The sequence below is a fragment of the Fistularia commersonii genome, chromosome 29, assembly GCF_037954325.1.
Source record: "Fistularia commersonii isolate RoL2024-O1a breed Wild chromosome 29, RoL_Fcom_v1.0, whole genome shotgun sequence".
NCBI classification, from domain to species: domain Eukaryota; kingdom Metazoa; phylum Chordata; class Actinopteri; order Syngnathiformes; family Fistulariidae; genus Fistularia; species Fistularia commersonii.
In genome coordinates this window covers 4,313,448-4,337,480 of record NC_141312.1, presented here as the reverse complement: position 1 = coordinate 4,337,480, position 24,033 = coordinate 4,313,448, and the positions used below count along the sequence as shown (strand labels likewise).

Genomic DNA, 24,033 nt, shown 5'->3' with positions numbered 1-24,033 from the left:
CCATATAGAATGTGCTTTTAATTATCAATATTTTTTGAATATTATGCTTATATATACATGCCGATATGCAAATATCCATTTCTCTCTGGCTGTTTGGATGAGCATTTTGCACGCATCTGAATACAAACAACATTCACGAGCGTGCACAGGAATGTAAATGACTGCAGTGCACATTCTTCCTGCCGGCCGCACAAACTGAACTTTTCTTTTTTTTTTCCACCCAAGTAATACAACGATGCACGACGCGCGTTATATTTTCCGAGTCTGTAGTGACGCATCACTTTTCGTTTCTGGAAAAGTACACAGGATATACGGCTTGTGCACCCGGAACCCGCTAGATCTTATTTTTATGACTGATATTGGCTGATATTTCTTCCTTTGCCGGCAAACGTGGCGTGAAAAATGTGCCAGAGATAACGCGAGTCATTTTCAAATTTCAAAGATATCGCTTCATTATCACATTACCTCGGCGTAACTTTAATTGATGGAATTGTGATTGATGAATTTTTGCTCGGTTGGCGATATTGCGCTGTAGATGTTACCGCACCGGTCGGCATTGGGACTCACTAATTTCAAGGCTACTACGGATGAATCATATAAAAATCAGATTTCGATGGTGAATTTCCTGCTTCTCCGTTTATTCCGATGCCATTCAAAGTTGATGGAGGGATTCCATTTTTATATGAGATGATGATGAGAGAGATGAGAACAACTTTATTAATCCCGAAGGAAATTGTTGTGCCAGAGTTTCAAGTACAAAAACATAACAGTAATAGATAATAGTAAAAAGGAGGAAGAAGAAGAAATATAATGAAATATGAATTGTCTAACTGTTAGCAGTAACTACAAAGATTGAAGATTCAAAACATTATAGCATTAAATTTAGGTAGCAGGGTTGGACAATTATCAGTCAATGGAAACGTACGGAAACGTACGGAAACGTTTTGAGCGTTTAACCGACTAGATCTTGTTTGTGTCTGTTAATCATATTCAATCTCGTGCCTCAATCCCTTCCAGCCAACCTTAGCCGTGGGCAGCTTGTGGATAAAGAGGTCAGACGCCGGGTTAGCAGACAGGGCCCCGACCCAAGCAGCTTGCACCTAAGAGAGAACGCCATGTCCACTTTCCAGCAGTTTGGCCTCAGGGAGGATGATAGAAAACAGGCAAATGCATGAAAAACTACAATATTACAGTCAATCAATGAAAAAAGTTTCAAATAAATGTAGTATCAAGTCCACATGGTACAGTCCAGCCCAGGGGTGGGCCAACTGTTTGGCTCAGGGGCTGCATTGACTTTTAGAATTTGACAGACGGGCCGGGTCACACCAAGATACGACACATATAAAAACAAAACGCATTTGTTAACAGGACATATCAGACTTGTCCGACATTTGTCTGAACGTTGTCTGACATTTGCTTTGAAAATATAACCAGCTTGGTTTTGAAGGCTCTAACGTTTGCTCGCATTTCATGCACAAACCGGTTTTTCCCTTGTAGCTTCACGTCCCGGTCGTTCGTGTGTGTCAGTGTGTCCACAGTAAAGGCTAAACCACAAGCTAATCTGCGCCATTCAGCTCAGGAAAATTCTCAAGTGTTCTCAAGTAGCTCCAAGAATGAAATAACGCCCTGTTTGAGCTCCCACATTTATCGATCCAATCATTCAATCGTTCACATCAAGTATGAATTCCGTACCGATCTTCAGCGGGCCGGATTAAAAAGACCAACAGGCGGGATGTGGCCCCCGGGCCGTAGTTTGCCCTCCCCTGGTCTAGCCCTATACTGTCATACTTGTGATCTTTCTTTCTTTATCCGTGGGGTCTAAGCCAATATTTAGTGCCGAATATCGTCGGCAGGCTTTCTTTCTTCCATTGACTTTATATTTATTCATTTTCCACCCAGTTGTCCAATCAGGGTTTCATTGTAGATTGTTCTCAACTTATCTAGTGCTTTCACACCTTGCAGTTTCAAGCTCGTTCACACACACACACACACACATGCTGAGCTGCCATGACAAGGCATTAACCAGGAGCAGTTCAATGTCTTACCCCAGGAACTCTTTGACATGCAAATGGGAGAAGCTGGGAATCGAACCGCCGACCTTTGGATCTACCAACTGTTTTTACATGTATATCAGCATCCAATAATCCAATAATGTTCGGAGCTTTAGTCGTTTTGGCTCAAAGGCTCTTTGCAAAAATTAACTCATAAATGCTCATAACAACCCTGAGTGTGCCTTTACCTAGAGACAGATGGCACGCAACCACTGCCGGGAAATAATTTACTTAAATTGCTTACACGGGGCAATTTAACTTCTAAATCGACTTATAAATCGCTTAACACTTTCTGCGCACAAGTGATTGCACGTTGAAAGGGTTGGGGCATCTTTATTTTGACTAATGTGTTTACAGAAAGCACAGTTATTCAATTGTGGGGTTTAATATAATCAGAATATTAAGTTATATGTAAAGCTGCTGCTCCTTGACCGCCTCAGACAGATTTACTCTACATTTTCTTCAGAAAAGATACCCATCGAACAACAGCAAACACTACAAACCTGGACCGAAATATTTTCTGAATTTATTCGTCTTTTAAACACCTGTATTATCCTTGCAGACCGGTTCGATCCGTTTTTAAAAATTAATAGAATTTGTTCATTTTCTCCGGTCGTGAGTCCGGAATGTGCCCACGGTTTCATATTTGGAGTTTAGCTCTGGGTCACGCATTAATATTCAGGACCATTTGAAAAACCGAAGTGTTCAGCTTTGATATTTCAGCTCACACCGCTCGAACAACACCAGTCCCAGGAATTCACACAACTCTGGAAAAAAAATTGAATTTGCATACTCAACCGGCATCACTGTGTACGTGTCAGGGAGAAAAATGGCAGGATGAGAAAGTTTGGCCCGAGGTGCCACTTTCTGTTAAATGGAGTTAGTTAGGCTGGAGCTCAGCGCTACATTTTAAAAAGGCTACCTGTTTAATTGTATTCATTACTTTCTTTCTCTCTAATAACCGGCCATTAGGAGAACAAATGTATCCCTCGGTTAAACGGCCGTAGTTTTTGGAAGGCGGATGCACTTCTCACAAAGAAATATACAGAGGTGTTCGGTGGAACAGAGGGCCTCGGCACGACCGACATTTATCACGCTGACAGAAACATGAACGTTCGCTTTTGAGAAAGAGGGACGGCATGAATAACGCTGCTGCTCATTTATACCCATTGATCCTCCGTTCTCTTGTGATGTGCAGATTGAGTCGATGACGGCGGGTAAAACAGAGACCCCTTATTTTTCTCCCTTTCTGTGTCTCTCTCGCTTTTTAATTCGGTGACATCTGTCCCGTTTTGCGTCGGGCAGAACCGGTCGAATGGAATTCGTGCAGGCACAAACCTTTTTATGGAATTCATATCAAGATAATGTAAGCTGGTGTTCATTTTCTGACAAACCGAGATGTTCAATGCATGGCCGGCTCCCGCGCTGCACATATAGATGCGCTTCCGTCTATTTTAAAGGAAGTTTACAGTTGATGTTTTTTGCTCGGATTGAAACGTTTCCTGTTTGTTTTCTAGGCCAGAAAAAAAAAACAAAAAAAAAAAACAATCCGTCAACCTGTTTGACACCTGAGACCCCTTCACAGCTCCCAGATACAGATCCTCCCGCCTGTCACTGCATTGCTTCTGCAGAGAGCACAACAATCCCCTGTTGTCAAACAAGGGCTTTTACATTCAGGACTGTCACCTAGCAATATGGAGAAAAATGAATTTTACTAGTGTTTCGGGATCAATACGTATACGGTATCTCCACAGAATAAAAAAAAAAAAAAAAAAACACATCAAATGTAAGCTGAGTTTAATAATAGCACGATGACAAGTACGGAAACCCCACTATACTTAACAACATCATTGAATCGGCCTTTTCATTGTAATTAATAACTTCTCGAAAGTTATTTAATGAAGTAAAATAAAAAAAATAATAAAGTGATGTTTTAAAATGTTCATTTCTATCCTGCAATTTTAGGTTAGACTTTATATTCTCTTTCTTATCGTCTCCTTTGTTACATTTATTCAGGTAATTTCCCTGCTAACATTTATGTATTTCAGTAATTTTCCTTTCACAAGTAATTTTCAGGAGACGCACACGAGGTGAACATGCAAACTCCACACTGAAATACTTCTTGCGAGACTCCAACCCACTTCTTGGAGTGAGGCTGAAGAGCTAACCACTGCACGTGACAAATGTCAAGCAACTGGCAATTATTTGAAATCAAATAGCTAGACATTGAGAATGTCAGCTTTTGCACACACACACACACAAATGCACTCATCTCACCCAAGTAAACATATAAATATTTATAGCCGGTGGGTAGTTGAAGAAATTGATTGGATCTGCTCGAGTGTTCGGCACAGAGCTTAACATTTGTTCCTCCTCTTATTTATGTTCTCCTCCCACCTCAGCAGGCAGATAAACCATTTACCATTTTAATGTACCACATATGCACATTTATATGCTACAGTCCTCCTCTCTTGACAGTAATATGTCTGCTAATCACAGTAAAAGCAGAGGAAATGCCATTTTGTTTTATTGGCTTTTGAGTTTCTACACTGTCTGAGATCTGCACTCAACAACAGCTCCTGCTTGATTTTAAACAAATTGTTCGACAGTCACTTTTACTTTTGAGAGTTTGCTAGAAAAATCTGGACTACGTGTCCTTCTGTTCGGCAACTCTTCTTTCATGCTTTCTGGCGGCTTGATACTGTGAATGTCTAACTTCTAAGAAATGGATTTTCACTTTATCATCACAACGGAGGCACAAAATGCCAACAAGTCAACGACATCTGTCCGTTGCAGTGTTGACAAGTCATGGTTACTAGGGGCTGTTCATGACCGTGCACACTCTTGTTGACCACGTCATCTCCGTTCCACCCAGCAAGTGTATGTCGGTCACTTATGAACCCTTTTTTGTGACGCCCCAATGAAAGGAAGTCAAAGTTTCTGATTCCAGTTCTTTCCGTAAGCATTGAATAGTTTCTCGCTGTCATATTGATGCTTGTCTTTTCCTTTATCCACACATTATGTATACCTTACACTTAGTGTTTTGGAACAGAGCATTTCACAAAAAACACCTGAACTTTTTAGAGAATGGGAGAGAATTTTATGAAAGAAGTCATCATTTCACAGAAATGTTCTAAATACAAAATGCGACCTGGAATTCTTGCATGGGTCCAATCTTCTCAAACCTGTGTATGCAAAAACCTCCAAAACTCCAAACCGCCAGGACCTGAAAATATAAAAAACATTGTCAATAGAACCGGTGTGTGTGTTAAAATTGCATCACCGGCTTAAAGTGCAAAGAGTATGAACATGTTCTCCTCATGTCTGCTTGGGTTTCCTCCAAGTTCTCCAGTTTCCTCCCACCGTCCAAAATCATGCTGGAGGTTCATTGGAGAACCTAAATTGCAGAGACGCGTGATTGGTCGCATGTTTCTTTCTTTCTGTGGCGTAAAAGGCTCCAGCACACATACGACCCTGAGTGCAGGATAAACGGTATTGATAATCAATGAATGAATGATTCCATAAATCAGACATTTGGCAGTTCCTCAGATTTGTGACCGAAGGCGTCCCTTGGTAGCTTTCCGTTATCATTATGCAATTGGAATATTGAGTCAGTTGAGTCTGTAGCGACATTTTTTCGCGCAGTGGCGTCAACGTCCAACTGTCAACTGCCATCTGAGCAACTCAGAGCTCGAAAGGAACGGCGGGTACATTTTTCGGAGGGTTTGAATCCTCTAAGGCCTTCAGAACGGCCTTGAATCTTGCCAGAAACGTTGCGTGATGAGCTCTGGTTACTGCTTTCTTCTCCTTGCTCCTCACACCGTCAGGCATCACATGCAGGATGCTCTGTCGAGTCTCTGCAGCCGTATTCTTCTTTAAGTGGCACGCAGTTGGGTTAACAAAGTTGATAATGTTAGATACATCTTTTCCAAAGTAGCTCTTTCCAGCTTGGTATGCAGTACTGTGTTCAGAGGCTCCTGACTATGTTTGCACCTCTGTCAGTCACCAAACCAGATTAGAGAAGAACTCATCAATGTTGTATTTACACTGCGCCTGGATGTTGGACAGCATCAGGTTATCTGCCGCTTTGCATAATGCACGGCCCCGTTCAGGTGCGCAAAGCATTTGCTTAGTCAGCTCCCACTTGTGGATGTATTGTGAAATGTCACAAGTATAACCGATTCTGCAGAAATTTTCTGTCCGCACATTCAAAGGTAAATGCACCGTTGCTGTTAGTCAGCTGTTTCTTCGGCGCCGCAATGATGCCGTCTTGTAAGTCCTCTACATATTTGTTAGCTGGCGAAATGCTGTTGTCAGACCGGGATAAAAATGCTGAGCGTAAGGCCAGCTTACACACCAATGTCAATTAAGCCATGTGCTGGTGCGTTTAGATTTCTTGATTTCTTAGCTGACTCAATGTTTTACCTCAAACTGAGTTTGAACCTCTAATTTTGGAGTATCGAGTAAAAACAAGAAACAGAAACAAGCTTATATTCAATTAGTATGTGTGAAATGGTGCGGCTTGTGAATACGACTCATTCCTGCTGACGTATCCAGTCTATGGGGATAAAAGCGAATACCTTTTAACGTTTTAAACTACAAACCGTCGCCAGTCGGCTGCAGAGGCACAAATAGACGTCCATTCATATGTCCTAAAGCAGACCTGGACAAACTATTTTGTTTGAGTGTTTGTATTATAAGTATTTTTTATAAAAATGTAAATGTAAGTATTTTCAATAAATATTGAATTTTGAAAGTCCTTATTTGTTCCTTTTGTTATTTTCGTATGGATGATTATATACAAAATAATGTCGATGCATTTATATGATCATTAAGTTGGAATAAAATGCCAAAAAATTTAAATATTTATATTGCAATTTTCATTTTGTTCTATTTACAGTTGGCCTGAGTATAAAAATGAAATAAGAAATGTGGCCCGCCAGCCAAAAAATTGCCCACCCCTGTCCTATAGAGATATACAGAAGTTTTGCATGAGCTAGTAATTTTTTTTTTAACATCCATTTTCATTCACTTGCAGCAAACATGGATTTCCTGGGGCTGATTGTTTAATTTTTCCAAACAACCTACAAAGAGGCTGTGTTGACATAGTCCGATTACATGAAACTACCGGCCCTTGAATCAGCTTTATATTAGAAGACATTGCCATTTTTTTTTGATTATTATTATTTTTTTTCCTCCAGCGACCCTGAGTGCAGGATAAGCGGCAGACGATGGATGGATGGATATTTTTTTTTTTCTTCGCTTCGACTACTATCCAAAGTATCAATTTATTATATTTTACCCGTCACATAGCACTCATGTCGGTTACCAGCAGTGCTTCGAGCCATATCAAGAGGCACTCGACTGAACGGTTCCAGAGAAAACACTCTTTCTATCTAATTTAAGGAAATTTACCACCCATTGTTTTAATTTAAATACTACATTTAATGTATTATTTTTGTGTTTCTATTTTATGAAATATTGGGGTAGTTAGACATTTTGGTCATTTCGGAAAATTGTTTGAAGGGATTCATTTTGGATAACTGTGAATGTTTGATAATAATATTATTATGATATATAATGCTAAATTCATAATCAATATTCAAAAATTGTTTTATGGGTCATTTCAAAACCAAGCTGTGAAATAATGAATTAAATGTTTCTCTGCCTAAAAAGAGCGCCTCCATTCTTCTTCTTATGACGCTTAATAAGGCACTACCACTTTATACCAATCATTTAAACAAAAAGAAAATAAATAAACAAGCCAATTTTGGATAATATATGGACCAACGAATCATGTAAAAGGCTCAACCCAGTCCCGGCGTTTTGTTTTTGTTTTTTTGTCCTGGTCCGCTGCGACTGATGCGGGTTGACTCTCCTTTGAAAAAGTCCATTTTGAAAGGAGGCAAGATGCTCTCAGAGTTTTCCATTTTCTGTTCTTTCACACTGCGAGAGCAATTACGCCACTTCCCATCTTGCCTTTGAGTCCACACTTCACATCTCCTGCACCCAGATGACAGCCTGTTGATGTGACGTTTCAGGGCAATTTCCGAAGTCTGTCTGAGCGGCATTGTTTCTTCAAAGCCCGCTGACAGCTGGTCGTGGAGCTGGTCTCCACCAGTCCCTCGCACCATAAAAAGAGAGAGCTTGTGGGAATGGTTGCCCGATACCTCTGAGAAAACTCAACTTCTGTCCGTTTTAACATCTTTGATACCCGTTTTAATTTGCATGCATCTTCTGATATTCCCAATTAATTCCCCGCTCATAGAATATTAAAGCTGCAAATAGTACCTTTTATTTTGGACCTAATGCATTCATAGCTTGGGTAATGGGGAGGTTTAATTGGGCAATGTGACATAAAACAAATCATCCGAAGCTACCCCTCCGGCTAATGGGAAAAAAAAATCTTAGTTGTATCGCTTTGCTCAAAATGAGACAGATACTTCCTGGAAAAGTGTATATTTGTTGTGTTGACTTATTTCTTCTGTTTTTCATGTGTGAGTGGAATGTCAGTCATTTACGGTCTAGTAGGTATGTTTCTAAACAGGCAACCTGTGTACGGGAAATTATATTTAAGTTTTAACCATCAGTTCCGTGAGCGCCAATCGATCAGGACGACCAGGTTGATTTTCAAAACAAAGTTGTTGAATATATTACTGCCTCTCTTAATCCAGATATGGGGATTTCACTTCACATCTGTTTAACTCATCCTCTTTGCCATACTTTTACATAAATTGAATGATTTATTCTCATGTGTTCATCAAAAAAAAAAAAAGAAAAAAAGATACTTCGATTGGTCAAAAATCCAGAGGTGTCTATCAGCAGATAAGCAGTTTTTAACACCATGGCAACCTTAACTTGCTAAGCAGATTCAGATTGACTGATATGAGTGGCTCTGTCATATCACCAATCCCTCTGCTCCTATTGGAATTAAAATAACCAATGTATAATTTGTTCATCTTAGATATACATTCAAGTACCAACAGGAATAGTCTTCCAGTATAGTTACCTCATAGCATAAATTTCAAATCCGTAAATATGACATTGGAGAGTGGCACTTTTTTAACATGTGTTGTACCTCAAAGCGTTATGGATTTGTTTTATTGACAGTAAAAGATGTCTGGAGAAGCGCTAGTTGGAGGGTGGAGCCTATGTGACAATACTGCACTTGCAGATGGTGTCACCCTTGCGACACTGAAGGACCGCGTCTGCAGTGTGTATCCACGCACGTGTGACGCGCTTTGTTACTGTTGCTGACTTTTTTCTGTCTTTTCTGGCAATTTCCTTGTGTATATAATACGTTATATCGATAAATGTGTTTATTTGTTCATGCAAACTAAGCCAATCCCAGCTGACACTGAGTTAGGTAAACCTAAACTTGTCAAAGTGCAGTGTGTGTGGTGTGTGTGTGTGTGTGTGTGTGTGTGTACAATAGATAATTTTTTTCAGGTAAACCTAAACTTGTCAAAGAACTGTGTATTTGTGTGTGTGTGTTTGTGTGTGTGTGTGTGTGTGTGTGTGTGTATAATATATATTTTTTTTTCTTTTGCATGTATATGTGAATTTCTTCATTTTTTTTGTGCAGGATCTTCCTGAATAAGTCTTTTTGAAGGCGATTCACCTCGCCAGAATGGCGTTTTCAGTTCAGTTGATAGAAAATGACAATCCTGTTTGAATTGTGGCAAAGGCAAACTGCAGGCGCTCCATCAAATGCACACTGGGCTCTTTTAAGGCTTTGAAACTGAACTGGAATGCAAAGAAAGTATTTCAAAGTCATTTTGCTTGACACTCACGGATGTTTGCTGTTGCAGTTGATTTTGTGTTAAGTTTTTGTTTTTTTATTTGTTCGATTACAATCATGGCCGAGAAGGAATATGTGTGTAGAATTCGGATGGATTCATCTTTTTAAACCCGCCTCTACGATAAAGACTTTTCTATTGTGTGAAGAGAATTTTGGAGGAACCGTTAGTAATTCAAAATGCTTCGGCAAATGTTCTGCTAAATTTTATCTGCTGCTGTTTCTATAATTCAAAACATTATGCTTTTAGCTGCCGTCGGATCTCTATGTCCAGGTTAGCATAAATCAGAATTCAGAGTGGTTTTGAAAGGGTTGGGTGCACAGTAGTACAGCTGCATGCTCTGTAAACGGATGCACGATATTATCATCTGAAAGCACCGAGTAAAGGTTTGCCGCTTGAGTTTCTGCATTTGTTTGTGCGGAAGGAATCAAAACGCCCGTTTCTTAGAGAATCAACGCACACTCCAGAGGGGAAAAAGCCAAATTAAGATCTGTTGACACCCATGCTGCTACAAGCAACGTGTTGATAACAAATTTTTTTTTTTCTCCTCCTTCATCCCACTTGCAGGGGGTATTTTCGAGACCCGTGAGAGCGAATTAGTCAGCATGGACGAGCTCGCTTTTAAGTTCGCTGTAAATAATATAAACCGCAACAAGACCCTGATGCCCAACACCACCCTCACGTACGACATACAAAGGATCAACCTGTTTGATGGCTTCGAGGCTTCCAGGAGAGGTACGGAGTCATTTCTAAAGTCTGACATGTCGCTGTGGACATGACAACATATGGAAAAGACCTTCTGAAAGGAAAGCAAATAGCGGCGCCGATGTGCCGCACACTGTTGACCCTGGTATGTCTTTTCAGCTGGGAGAAAAATCTGAAGTTAAGTTAATCCATCTCTAACGTGGAAAAGTTCAGCTGTGGATTTAGATACCATGTTATCATGGCCAGCCATGAACTGAGATGCGGCGCTTTCCCTTAATGCCACACTCGCATCATTTGCAAAGCTTTGATATTTTCATAAGGCTGAGTTCAGTCGTCTAAACCGACCGACTGAAAGGACTTGTTTATCAGTCAAGTTTAGGACCGAGTTATTCCGCACAGGCATTAATATGGATGTGCAAAACATTTCCATGAATTTTGTCAGAGACCTCAAACTTTCGTCACGTAGCTGGCATGCATTCGGGGATGGTAGCTTTTGTGAAACGGCGGTCGACGCTAAAGAATCTCACTCTCCCTCCAGTGTGCGACCAGCTCGCCCTCGGAGTAGTGGCCGTCTTCGGCCCGTCTCACAGCTCCTCCGTCAGCGCCGTGCAGTCCATCTGCAACGCGCTGGAGGTCCCTCACATCCAGACCCGCTGGAAACACCCGTCGGTGGACAATAAAGATACCTTCTTCATCAACCTGTATCCAGAATACACCGCCGTCGCCAGGGCCATCCTGGACGTGGTCACCTTCTTCAAATGGAGGAAGCTGACCGTGGTCTATGAGGACAGCACGGGTAGGACGCACTGGGTTCTTAAACCGCGAAAAAAATAGATCTAAAAACATGAAATGACCACTGTATACCTTTGCTGTTAGATATTTAATACACTGAAAGAAATGGAAAAGTAATTTCTCTTGATCTTCTGTTTAAATGTCAAAAATGCAACTAGTTCCAAAATGGCTTTTTGTCACATTCACATTTCTGAAAAGCAAGCAAACCCAAGAGGTGGGGAGTAATTGTCTCTGCCCTCTGACTGCATTACAAAGGACTTCAGGTGCAGCCCCTCCACACACACACAAACACACACACACACGCACAAACACACAAACAGGCCGGAGACAACGAAGTACCTGAAATGTCATAGTTTATAGATTTTTCAGTTTGTTTGATCAGATTTTTTTCTTTTTTTTTTTTTTGATTCTGAAATGTCACCTGTACACCCACGGCCGCATGGTCACATACTCTTGTGCTCGTACACAGAATTGTTTACGGGGGAAATATAGTGGTTGAGGATTATTGATGGACTGCTAAAGAAAGAATATATCTTGTCAACCAGAAGCCATCCATCAGCTTTGGCAGACAGTCTTCATGTTGTTTACTGGATGCAACTCTTTTGGTTTTCTTGCAGAACAAAACTGTCCAAAAGTTGACCAAAGGTCTTAACGCTGAATGTTTCAGGTCTAATGCGGATGCAGGAGTTGATTAAGGCTCCGGCGAAATTAAACTTGAAAATCAAGATCCGCCAGCTAACCCCGGGTAACCAAGATGCTCGGCCGCTGCTGAAGGAATTGAAGAAAGACAAGGAGTTTTTTATTATCTTTGACTGTTCCTATCGCATGGCCGCAGAGCTCCTCAAGCAGGTCTGTGAAGACTTCGATAACGGCCTTTTCCTACTTGATTATTTTTTTTCCTCCATGTATTGAATTTATGTGTGTTTTGGTGTCACCGGTTTCGAATGTAAGAAATAAAAGATACGCCTGGTGTCGTGCGTATATGCGGACCACGCAATAGAGAAATAGCTGGTTAAATCATTTTGTTATTAAAGAAGTGACACTGCAGTTGTTGCACTGAGGATCTCATCGTATTTAGAATCAGCGATAACTGACTGGCGTTTTCTTTATTCCTTTATTTCCTCTTTTATTTGCGCAGCTTTCATCCATGGGAATGATGACGGAGTACTATCATTTCTTCTTTACAACGTTGGTGAGTCCTAATATTATGCCCAGAGTGCAAATGAGGGTGTTTAATTGGAGACGTCAGGTAGACTGAAACTGTGTTTATGCAGGATTCGACATTGCTTTGCCTAATCCCTGCAAATATTTGCGCAGTCCTCTTTGATAAATGTTTATTGTTTCATTGTCAAACTGCACAGAACTCTTTGAACTCCTCCTCAAATCTTATGCACCGATGCAAATATTACCTTCTTGATATCCATCGTGCTTATCCTACTCTCAGTTTTACGGGAATACTGTCATCGGATGAGACCGGCTGCCCGGTCGATCACAGGAGCACGTATTAAGACAAACAACCATTCACTCACTCATTCGCACATCTTAGTGTGTCCGATGTGCCTATTGGTTGTTTTGAGACTGTGGGAAGAAACCGGAAAATCCTAAACCCATAAGAGAACGTGCGAAACCCCACACGAAGGCCCCCTGTCGGTATCCAGCCGCGGACCTTCTTGCTGTGAAACGCAAACCGCTGTGCCACCGTGCCGACGGCGAATATGGCCTCAGTTGTGAATTAGCTGAACAAAGAATCGAGCATGGCAAGGAAATCCATTGTATTTCAGAGGAATTCTGCAGCGATGTCGTGGAAAAGAAGCAGTATTTTTATTTCCACTGCATCACCAAGCAAACATATGTGAGAAGATTATGAATCGTGAACACCTAAATTATGATTTGGTTATATTTGGAAAAAAAAAAAAAAAAAAAGCACATTTTAATTCGAAAACAGCAGGTTGCATATCTCTCATACATTATATTATTTTTAATTCTATTCATTTCTGAATCAGGATTCAGACACATTGTGTCTGATTAGCTATAATCTGAGTGAAATTCTTGAATAATGGTGACGGAACAGGGTAAATGGCTTCCAAAAAACAAGTTCCAGTCCGTACCATTCCTTCTCTTTTGTTTTCACACTGTGGCATCAAAAGACAAACACGCCTTCTCCTCCCGTCTCTCTCTGTTCGTCCAGGACTTATTTGCATTAGATTTGGAGCCGTACCGTTACAGCGGCGTCAATATGACCGGCTTCAGGCTGCTGAACATCGACGACCCGTGGGTAGCCGCCACGATGGATAAGTGGGCCATGGAGAGACTCCAGGGTCCCAAACAGGAGAGCGGCCTGATGGATGGTATCATGACTGTAAGCCATGTGCAATCGTCTTACACACATTACGGACATTTGCTCCGTTAAATGGCCGCAAAGCTCATTTGCTTGATGGAAAATTGCATACAGTTGTAAACGGCAAACACCTGCTAAGCTGTAACTCTTTTTAGGAAATGGGATTTAGCTTTATATAAATCAGCCCGATTCTCATAATCCCTGGTCGCATTTGCACCATTGTGATGTTTAAACCTCGTTTTGTTTACCAAACAACTGTAAACTTAGGATAGTAACGATCACATTTGCATTTTCTTTTAAATTGGGATGATCAGGCGGGAAGCACGTTTTCCATGATATAGAAAACAGGCCGTAGCAAAAACAGCACTGAAAGAATACCAAATGAGTCAATATTTTTCTGGTAATTTCCACTGTAATGATAAAAAACCGTGCAAAATTGTCCTTTTTTTTTTTTTTTTTTTTTTTATCATAGCAGAGTCGTATCTCTGATGCTGCTCAGATTGTCCTCCACCTGTAGTGCAATTCTACATCCGCAGAATCAGACACCATCAGCACGGGCTGAATAACAACCAACCCGGGAGCTGGCTGGTCACACACTGGTGGGGGATACTAATTCACAGTCTGCCAAATTTTGACCTTTGAGTAGTCACTCCTGTTTTTTTGTCCTCTCTCAAAATGAAATTTCCAAATACTGGCTAGATGGAAAAGATATTTCCAGGTATATGACGTCAGCAAAAGAATATTACAGTGGCACTTTCAGAATTTATTGTAAAAAACAATCATAACTGTTCGTTTAACGACAGCGTAATAAAGTGCACACCTATAAACAAGGACATTGCATGCAAATCATTCGCTGATTTTGTGTGTGTGTGTGTGTGTGTGTTGTGTTCTGCAGCAAGCAGGCGACTCACTTCCACCCGTACAGTCAGCCCCCACTCTTCTCATTGTTATTATAAAAGTATTTGTGAGAAGGATGGAGGGAAGCAGGCGTTTGTGCTGCACAACCTTGAGCTTTGTTTATAACCCGGCTATGCCTTTTGTCATATTTTTGGAGGTCATGGCGGTTGGAGGCTAAATAGTCTTCAGCTCCACAATCAACGCAAAATCCACCAAACAGCAGGCTTAGGGAATAATAGAAGAATGCGGTCTGCGTCAGCGCTTGCCGAAACAATAATCAAGGAAAGTTACAGGCCGGGAAAACAAGCTGAGGTGTAAGAAGGGGCTTATTTGTATGCCAACAAGTTAAGCTAATATCCGTAAAGTATTTACATATCATTGTTTTAATGCAGGTTCCTCATTGTTTTTCTGGCCAAAGATGCCTAAACTGATGGAGAGATGGCACAGGGGCCTGTTATTTTATTATGACTTACTGTGTTATTGTGCATTCAGTGGCAAGCTGTTCAAATAACACACATATTCATATTTTCCCCGTTTTTTTATTTAAACATGTGCAAGGTACAGTGAGAAGGACGGCAGTGTCGCTGCCATTCGTAAACATATCCCGTCAAATGATATCGATGCCGGTGTCAACATGTTTGTGTACAAGCTATTCAAAATGATGTTTTTTATTTGAAAATGTGAACACAAAAACAAACAAGTGGTGGACTGATGTGCATACACGTAATGGACAAAAAAAAATGAAGGCTATATTATGCTGGATTCATTTAAAAGTGTATTTATACACATCTAACTTGAGAGGGAAAAGTATTACAAAATTGTAAAATGTTTTCAAATTTCAAGATATCAAAAAAAGATATTAATGATAGTTAACAACCCGTCTCAAAACACCCAAATCCTGTCTCACCGCTTCCTCCGCAGACGGACGCAGCCTTGATGTACGACGCCGTTTTCATGGTAACCGTGGCATCCCAGCGGGCAACTCAGATGACCGTGAGCTCCCTGCAGTGTCACCGCCATAAACCCTGGCGCTTCGGACCGCGCTTCATGAACCTCTTCAAGGAAGTCAGTGTTAATGTCTCAAGTCGAAACTTCTCTTTCGGCTTGACCGCCTTACGTTGGCGATGATGTGCATTTTTTTTATTTTTTATTTTTTGTAAAAAAAAGTCCGCATGGGAGCTTTCAAACGCCAGCCTTCTGAGGCATCCATGAAATTCGCCCAAACTCGGGAGTCAGATAATGTCATGTGATGTTATTTTATATGTTCCTTCTGACAGGCGCTGCCCTGCCTCTAAGAATACACAACATGAAAATATACGGTACTTATATGCTTAAAAGTTGAAAGCTTTCGGCGAAGCCCGGCTGTCAAGGCTGGATGCCTACAGACAGAGACAGAGGCCTTTGATGCACCACTTTTTTGATCTCTTAAGTCTTAAATCCAGTCGAGGACCGTTGCCTGCCACGGAGATGGAACATTATCATTCAATTCCCCGGCTCATATTTTCCCCCCCTCGTGCCGCCGTCCCCTCTCTCGCGCCGTTTCCTCGCATCCCGACTCTGCGTCCCTCTCACGCACGGCTTTTTGTTTTGTTTCCCGTCTGTCGTCGGTACGTAGAAGAGGCTTCCTCGAGCTTTCATTTCGGCGCGTCCTGAAAATCCCCCACCCCCCCGTCCTCTGGCTGGTCCCTGTGGATAAATGACTCCAACCCCATTGATTCTGCATTTTTGTTTTTTTGTTGTTTTTTTTTTTTTTTATGCGCGGCGTTCAATGATCTGATCGTAAAAGAGTGAGAAAAGGGTAACATCCTCATTTTGGAATGTTAATATTTTCAAAACCGTCGCCTCTTCAGTTCACGGACCCTGACAGATAATTGTCTTCTAGTCGGAGAGGAGAGAGCAAATCACCCTCCCGGAGCCGGGCGGCGGCGGCGGCGGCGGCGGGGGGGGCTCCGCTTCAATTATATGCTGCCTGGTTTTTGGCCTCTTAAGGCCGTGCCGGCGCAGCCTGAAGCTCTGCGGTCTCTTTAGGTGTGTGGATTTTCGCAACCCCCTGGGTTTGGTTATGACGTTGTAATTCTCCGGCAGCGAGGGAGGGTCGCCCCCTTGTTGCTACTGGTTACACAGAGGAAGTCTTTGACCCTTGTATCAGCATATGGACTAAATAACAGATCAGCAGCGGTAGACTGATACAGATTTGTGAAACATGTCCTCTCACCTGCCGTCAGGGTGTGGACCGGGTTTTCACTTTCACTCTCCTCGCCGTTTTTCATCATCTGGGAAGGAAAGGGTCCGGATACTTGTGTCAGGTGGAGGTTTATTTTTGGCTTTTTTTTTTTTTTGATCAGCACAAATGATACCGAATGAAAAATGATAATTTTGTTGTAAATGAACTATTAGGGGCCTCGAGTGGGAATATGAGGCTGCAATCTTGCTACTCATTTATTTTATGTTTTATTTGAAAAATAATATGTAATTCAACACTAGCTGGACTTGTGATTATCATAACTTACTTGGCTATTTATAAAAACAAAACAAAACACAACTTTCTTCTTTGCCTCATTCAGTAGAAAGTGCTTGTTGAATCACAGGCACCAAAAAGTTTGTCAGGATGAATCATACACCCGTTTGTGTGCATGTGTGTGTACGTGTACGTGTGTGTGTGTGTGTGTGTGTGTGTGTGTGTGTGTGTACGTGTGTGCGTGTGTGTGTATGTGTGTAGGTGCCCTCTAGGGTTCAACCCCACGTGATCCACAGAGCTTTTCTTCACTGTCTCTCTGCCTCTGTCTCTTTCACCTTCACTCCTTCGCCCTCCTCTTGGGAGTCGACATACCACAACATAAAAGTACCTCACAATGCTTTTAACAGCTGCTCCTTGCCATCTCTCTCTCCTTCTCTCTCTCTCTCTCTCTCTCTCTCTCTTTCTCTCTCTCTCTCCTTGGATATGTTTTCCGTAGGCACAGTGGGACGGCCTGACGGGACACATTGTGCTTAATAAGACGGACGGCCTGAGGAGAGATTTTGATTTGGACATCATCAGCCTGAAAGAGGACGGCACGGCCAGGGTGAGCGCAGGGGTTCTCGGGCTGCTTCCGCCGTGACTGATTCATTCCATCGACAGCCGTCTCTCTGAGTGTGTCTGACACGCGCAGAGGGGAAATTCTACCTGTTATGAGGTTTATCAGCGCTGATGATATTAAGTGATTATTCTCCGTGCTGAATGTCGCCCTCTTCACACTCCAAAAGGGTATAACGGAAGGCGGGAGTCGCCTCACCAAGAGGTGGATCAAGGTTTGTGCGAGCGAGTTCCCTGTCTGGTCAGATCCTTTTGCAGCGTGCCACCTCCCTTTTCCCGCGCTGCACGCCACCTGCCTCCCCGCTTCTTGCCTTGTCAACTTTGTTTCCCTTCACTGACTCTGTGCACAGAAACTCTACACGTTTGACAATATAGTTTTGAGACCAGGCGTTTGCACTGACACCTGGGAAACCTGCGGCTGCATTTGGAGGGGAAAATAAAAAAAGGATCCTAAGTTTTTTTAGGTTGTTTTACTAGACGCAACAATGTTGACATGACAAAAAATTTCAGCGTCTGTTTTTTTCTTTTACTTTTTTATTTTATCATATTAAATTAGTGAATTTATCCAATGACCCGTCACTGTTATGACAGGCTGTCATTCCGCCCAATCTCGCTTCATCATAACCCCCCTCCCACACACACACATTACTAATAAGCATGCAGATGAGACAGCTTAAGTCCAGTGTCAGAATTCACCACACACACACACACACACACACACACTCACATACACACTTACCAGGCCGGGTGAGTCACATCCGGTGCTCTATTTATTTATTTATTTATTTATTATTTTTTTTCATAAAATCCACCAAATCATTCACTTACATCTTATTTGACCGTCCTCTGGATTTCATGAATTTTATAGTACAATAGGAAATTTTAAATTTGTTGAACCAAATATTCTGTAACCACCAAGGAACACACACAACATGATGTGTCTGAATCATAATTATGATTTCATAAAGGACTGAATTGACTTACGATGAATCCCCCAACCCCGCCGCTGACGTCCGTCTCAGCGGCTGGCAGGATGGCGCCCTCTCTGCATGCTGACAAGTATCTATGCAGGCTGCATCTGTCAGAGAGCAGAAGCGGTGATTTATATTGTAATATTAATTCCATTCAGATTATCCCATAAAAAGACTCCCCCCTCCTCGGCAGAAAGACCTCTATATGGTAATCATATCACATAAAATGATTGACCTTATGGTCGTGAAAAATAAATTATCACTTCATTCTGGATGTTTTCATTCTCGGGCCGCCGCGGTGATAAATACGCCGAGTGGGATGAAGGGGCAAAACAAACCGAAAGTTTCTTACGCGAGGAAAACATCCTCTCGCCCCGCGCGGCCTGGTTTGAACGTACAGTATCGCGGATTTTCCGCGCTCGCCGGGGGTTTGGATGCAGATGAGCGTTCGGATTTGTAGATAACATCACATCACTCTGAGCTCATTAAAAAATTAATTCCCGCAAGATTTTACCGTTCACTTTGCCGCTCAGAGCTGGTTTGCCGCTCTCCGTAAAGTTGCATGAATAAACCTCTGGAAACTCCCAACATAGGGTTGTAAAACCTGATAACAACCCCTGAGGTTGTCCTCACCTCCCCTCTAGCGTTGTTTTTTATTAGCATGGTGAGATCATCAGAGACAAAACATATCTCACTGTTTTGGTCTTTTTCAAGGGGATATTTCCACCTTAACGTAGTACTTCGACCGTCATATAAAGCCTTGAGATCCGGGACCAAAATAGCCTCGGCACCGCCAAAAAATAGTGCTCACTCGGTCCATTTATCTCCGAGATTGAGGACAATACAATTAATTAACTCCAAACCTTCCTCTGTGTTCCTCATCTGTAGAGATAAGACAGATTTATGGACTCCCGCAGAGAATGGTCCCTTGCAAAAGTGCCACGGTGGAAATATAGATTACTTTGAGCAAAGTTATAAGTGGGCACGTATCTCTGACTGGGCGAGGTGGAGACAGAATGTAATGAGAGGTGAAAATCACGTCTCCCGATAGTCAATTCCACTCGGGCCTTTTCTGAAAAGTACGACGGCACCTCTTGTGGAGCTCATTTTATGAAGAGGTACTGGAGCGTTCAGTCCACTCACCTTCTCGTGCAGTGAAGGAATGAATGGTCCGTTGTCTACGACCTGGGAAGCTTCTCTTATCAACAATGACGCTCCGGTCATTAATGCACTTATCTTCATTGGATCAATGTCGCCAGCCCCCTTGACCTCTGCTCGGCTCTTTAGCATTGATGGGATTTGAAAGGGTCAAAATCCAGCTGTCAGCCGCCTGATCCGATCTTATAGCGGTTTGGATTATACCGCCCGAACCGATGAAGTGAACACTTTCATTCATAGTTGCTGTGACAGAGTAGAGGTCCCCCATTCCCTCTGGCCCCGTCTGATCCTGCCTCTTCAATCTCACCGTCCCCCGCCGGCGTGCTTTTCGTATCTTCACCATCAAACTCCCTCAATGTTATAGCCGCGAGTGCCTTATCGTGGTCGACGCGTTTCTATGATTTTTTCATACATTTATATATTTTCGAAAATATAATCGCTCTTTTTTTGTAGGAAAAATGTATTGAAAGCAGAATACACTTAAGGCGCAAACAGATGTTTGCTCCGATACCCAGGCCTAAATCGGTACGGTAAAATGATCTGCGATCAATTACAGTAACGGAAGAGCGATCACGGTTCGCCGTTTTGCCACCTTGTTCCTGATCGTCAGAGGGAAGTAAAATGTTTCAGAGCACAGGGTTGGAGATAAAGTTCTCCAAAAAAATACCCAAACCTTTGCGCTTCTGTTTGATTTTTCTCTCCAATGAATCAGAAAATACAGCTGCTATTAAATATACCGGAACAATTTTAACTTTCTCAGTCAGACCAAATCAAACTTCATATATATATATATATTTTTTTTTTTCGCAATATTTTTAATTAATTTCTTCACAAAAAGCAGCAACGACGTCAGTAAAAAATACAAGTCGTACTCATCTCCACCATGGCCGGTATACCAGTATAGATATTCTCTCCTGTGGTTATCGAAGCATCTGCATCTCTATACATTCAAAGCCATGCTCTCCTTTCCAGATTGCTGTGTGGAACTCGTACAAGGGGATGAACCTGATGGAGAAGTCCAACCGAGACAAGAATAACAATGTGACAGACTCTCTCGCTAACAGGACTCTTATTGTCACCACAATTCTGGTGAGGAGGAAGGTTAAACAGAGGACGGGGAGATGGAGGGGAGCGCGCATGGCACACTCGGGCACAATGGGGGGGTTCGATCAGAGGAGGGGGTCAGAATGAAAGCGGGCGAAGTGGGGGGAAGACGATCATTTGAAGAGGCGGATCATTCAGATGACTTGTGATTTGTCAAAGCACATTGGAAAAGGCAAAAAAATGAGGAAATAAATTAATTCAAACCCAGGGATGAAAACTATAGAGGTCTCATAAGATTTTAAGATACAGGCAATTGAATATTGAAATGGACTGAAAAGGGTGTTTCAATGTTACACGCAGGCATTTGCACATTAATATGCACATACAGTAGAATTGGAAAGTAGTTGAATATAAGTCTGACTGTATTTTACTATATTTAGCTTTACTGCTCTCAATGGAACACAAACATCCGTACTTTCTAGTCATCACCTTCAAAACAAAGAGCTGTTTTTTAACTGTTAGTATGTTTGATTTGATTAGTGTTATTACTTTATTCTTTTTTTGAATTCCTACTTTCTGTAATGATTATAACAACCGTCCCTTTTGCTTTTCCTCAAAGAGCGAGTAGAACATCATGTGATAAAAAATGGCAAGTTAGAGGTAATTTTTTGACAAAAGGGCTTTAAAGGGTTAGTTTTCCTAAAAGGAACATTAAACTGAATTCATTTCATTTCAAGAAAACTATGACAGCTTATTAAATGAAATGTTAAAATAGATACTTCTTTAATAAAATACTTTTTTTTTTTTTTTCTCCACCGGGCCCTCGTAAATTGCAATACATCGAAAGAACTAAGTCAAAGAATGGAATAGTCTTTTTAAAAGTTCTGATTTATTTATTTCCTTATTTGTCACGCAGGAAAATCCATATGTGATGTACAAGAAGTCGGATAAGGAGCTGGCCGGGAACGATCGCTTCGAAGGCTACTGCCTGGACCTCCTGAAGGAGCTTTCCAACATCTTGGGTTTTACCTACGAGGTCAGGCTGGTGGCCGATGGAAAGTACGGAGCCCAGAACGACAAGGGAGAGTGGAACGGGATGGTGCGGGAGCTGATTGACCACGTGAGTTAAAATAGAAAATAATATTCCTTTAATTATCCCGAAGTGGGGAAATTTCATAGCCATTCATAGCAAACCCGGCTGTTCTGGTTCTCAGAGCCCCGATTGGCCGTTTCCATCAAAGACCAGTGTAATGTCATCAACCTGAGCTAAAATGCTGTTGGCAAATACAGTAGATTGTAACAGATAAAGAGTCATGCCTGCATTATTTTGTGTATTTATTGTAATGAACTGCAAACGGCAGAATGTACTGTTGTGTCACTGGATATTTGCTGATGTCGTGTTTTCCATCACTAAGAGATTTACCTGGTATTTGGGGAATTTCAGTTTCCCTCCATGAAATTCTTGTCACCTTTTCCGTGTAATTTTGTTATCTAATACAATTTTTCATCACAACACCAGGTAGGTATAAAAAAAGACATTATGTATGAGCTTAAAGAGACAGAAAGTGTCACCTTGCAAGTCATTTTTGGACCAAATGACCTTTAAAAGTGTTAGTTTTCCGAAAATTAACATTAAAAACATTTCAAGAAAAAGATGACAGCTTATGAAATGAAGTGTTAAAATAGATACTGCTTTTATTTTATTTTTTTTCACTGGGGCCCTTTTTAATTGCAATACACTGAAAGAACTAAGTCAAAGAATAGAATAGTCCTTTAAAAACTCAGATTTATCAACTGATGCAATTTTTTCTATCATTAAGAGATTCACCTGGTATTTGGGGAATTTCAGTTTCCAACCATGAAATTCTTGTCACCTTGTCCTTGTAATTTTGTTATCTAATAACTTTATCCAAAACATTTTTCATCACAACATCAGGTGGGTATAAAAAAGATATTTTGCATGAGCTTAAAGAGACAAATCACAGTTAAATCCCTCATCTAAAGGGATCGTAAATAAAAACCTCCATCTGCAAACAAGTCACTATCTGATCTTTTCATAAGCCAGAAAGTGAAAACATCGACTTCGATAAATAGCACCTTTTAGCAACCTCGCCTCCGGTCTGGTCTGATTCCAGGTAGCGGACCTCGCCGTGGCCCCCTTGACCATCACGTATGTCAGGGAGAAGGTGATCGACTTCTCCAAACCGTTCATGACCTTAGGGATCAGTATCCTGTACCGCAAACCAAACGGCACCAACCCGGGCGTATTCTCCTTCCTTAATCCGCTCTCTCCCGACATCTGGATGTACGTGTTGCTCGCCTGCACCGGGGTCAGCTGTGTGTTGTTTGTCATTGCCAGGTAAGCTCATAGATTCGTGTGTTCGATGAGATGCATTAGAACAAAACGGGGACTTGATTGGATCGATTACACCATATAGACCAGGGGTGCGCAATTATTTTAGCTGGCGGGCCACATTTCCTTTTTTGATTTTTTTTTTTTTTTATGCGTGGGCCAACTCTGTGTCAGGTAAATTAATCGAAATGAAAATTACGATTTAAGTATTTATATTTTTTCGGCATGTTATTTCAACTTTAAAATAATCAATTAACATATAAATGTACTCATCGGTACAAAATTAAACAGAAAGAAAAAATAAGGAGTTCCTAAATTCAATATTGATTGAAAAATCTTATTAAAATATTAAAAGAAAATAGTTTCGCGGACTGGATAAAAATGCAAAACAAGCTGTAAAATACCGAGGCCTGATATAGACTGTGGGACCAAATACAGCATATGTCATCATGACCTCTATTGCTGCTCAGATGAAAAAGCATAGGCTATATTTCCAAAAGTCATAAACATATTCATGTCTTATTTAATGAAGTTTACACAAGAGTCAAAATGGACGGCACGACTGCACTTCAGTAAAATTCTCATCTCGCATTCCTATTCTGAAGAACCAAAAGTATGCTTTTATCTGTCTGCCAGTTGGAAAACCGGCTTCCCGAGTGGTTGTTAAGTACCGGGCAGTAATTGTGGGCTTACTCTTCACATCGCTCTCAAGTAGTGTCTAAGACCTCTGTCAGTGGGTTGCAACCAGAAAATAGAGGAATTCAGTTTTGCAAGTTAAATGCAAATTAAGGTGAAGTGTAGACGAAGGAAAAAAAAATTGAAAGCTTATGCTGGAGAATCCAAGTTAATCCA

The 24,033-nt window shown here is 41.4% G+C and overlaps 1 protein-coding gene across 4 annotated transcripts in view; it reads left to right on the top strand.

Moving 5' to 3' along the window:
* Positions 1 to 24,033, top strand: part of grik1a (glutamate receptor, ionotropic, kainate 1a) — a 36,832-nt gene that overhangs the window by 2,807 nt on the left and 9,992 nt on the right. For 2 of the 4 annotated variants that reach the window (XM_086176977.1, XM_086176974.1), the window contains exons 2-12: positions 10,418 to 10,585; positions 11,094 to 11,351; positions 12,015 to 12,196; positions 12,486 to 12,539; positions 13,536 to 13,706; positions 15,504 to 15,647; positions 17,537 to 17,644; positions 17,826 to 17,870; positions 20,757 to 20,873; positions 21,745 to 21,948; positions 22,964 to 23,187. In XM_086176977.1, the coding sequence (XP_086033103.1) occupies positions 10,418 to 10,585; positions 11,094 to 11,351; positions 12,015 to 12,196; positions 12,486 to 12,539; positions 13,536 to 13,706; positions 15,504 to 15,647; positions 17,537 to 17,644; positions 17,826 to 17,870; positions 20,757 to 20,873; positions 21,745 to 21,948; positions 22,964 to 23,187 (1,675 nt within the window). The remainder of the gene's footprint in view (positions 1 to 10,417; positions 10,586 to 11,093; positions 11,352 to 12,014; positions 12,197 to 12,485; positions 12,540 to 13,535; positions 13,707 to 15,503; positions 15,648 to 17,536; positions 17,645 to 17,825; positions 17,871 to 20,756; positions 20,874 to 21,744; positions 21,949 to 22,963; positions 23,188 to 24,033) is intronic. The other 2 variants (XM_086176975.1, XM_086176976.1) reach the window with 1 other exon arrangement.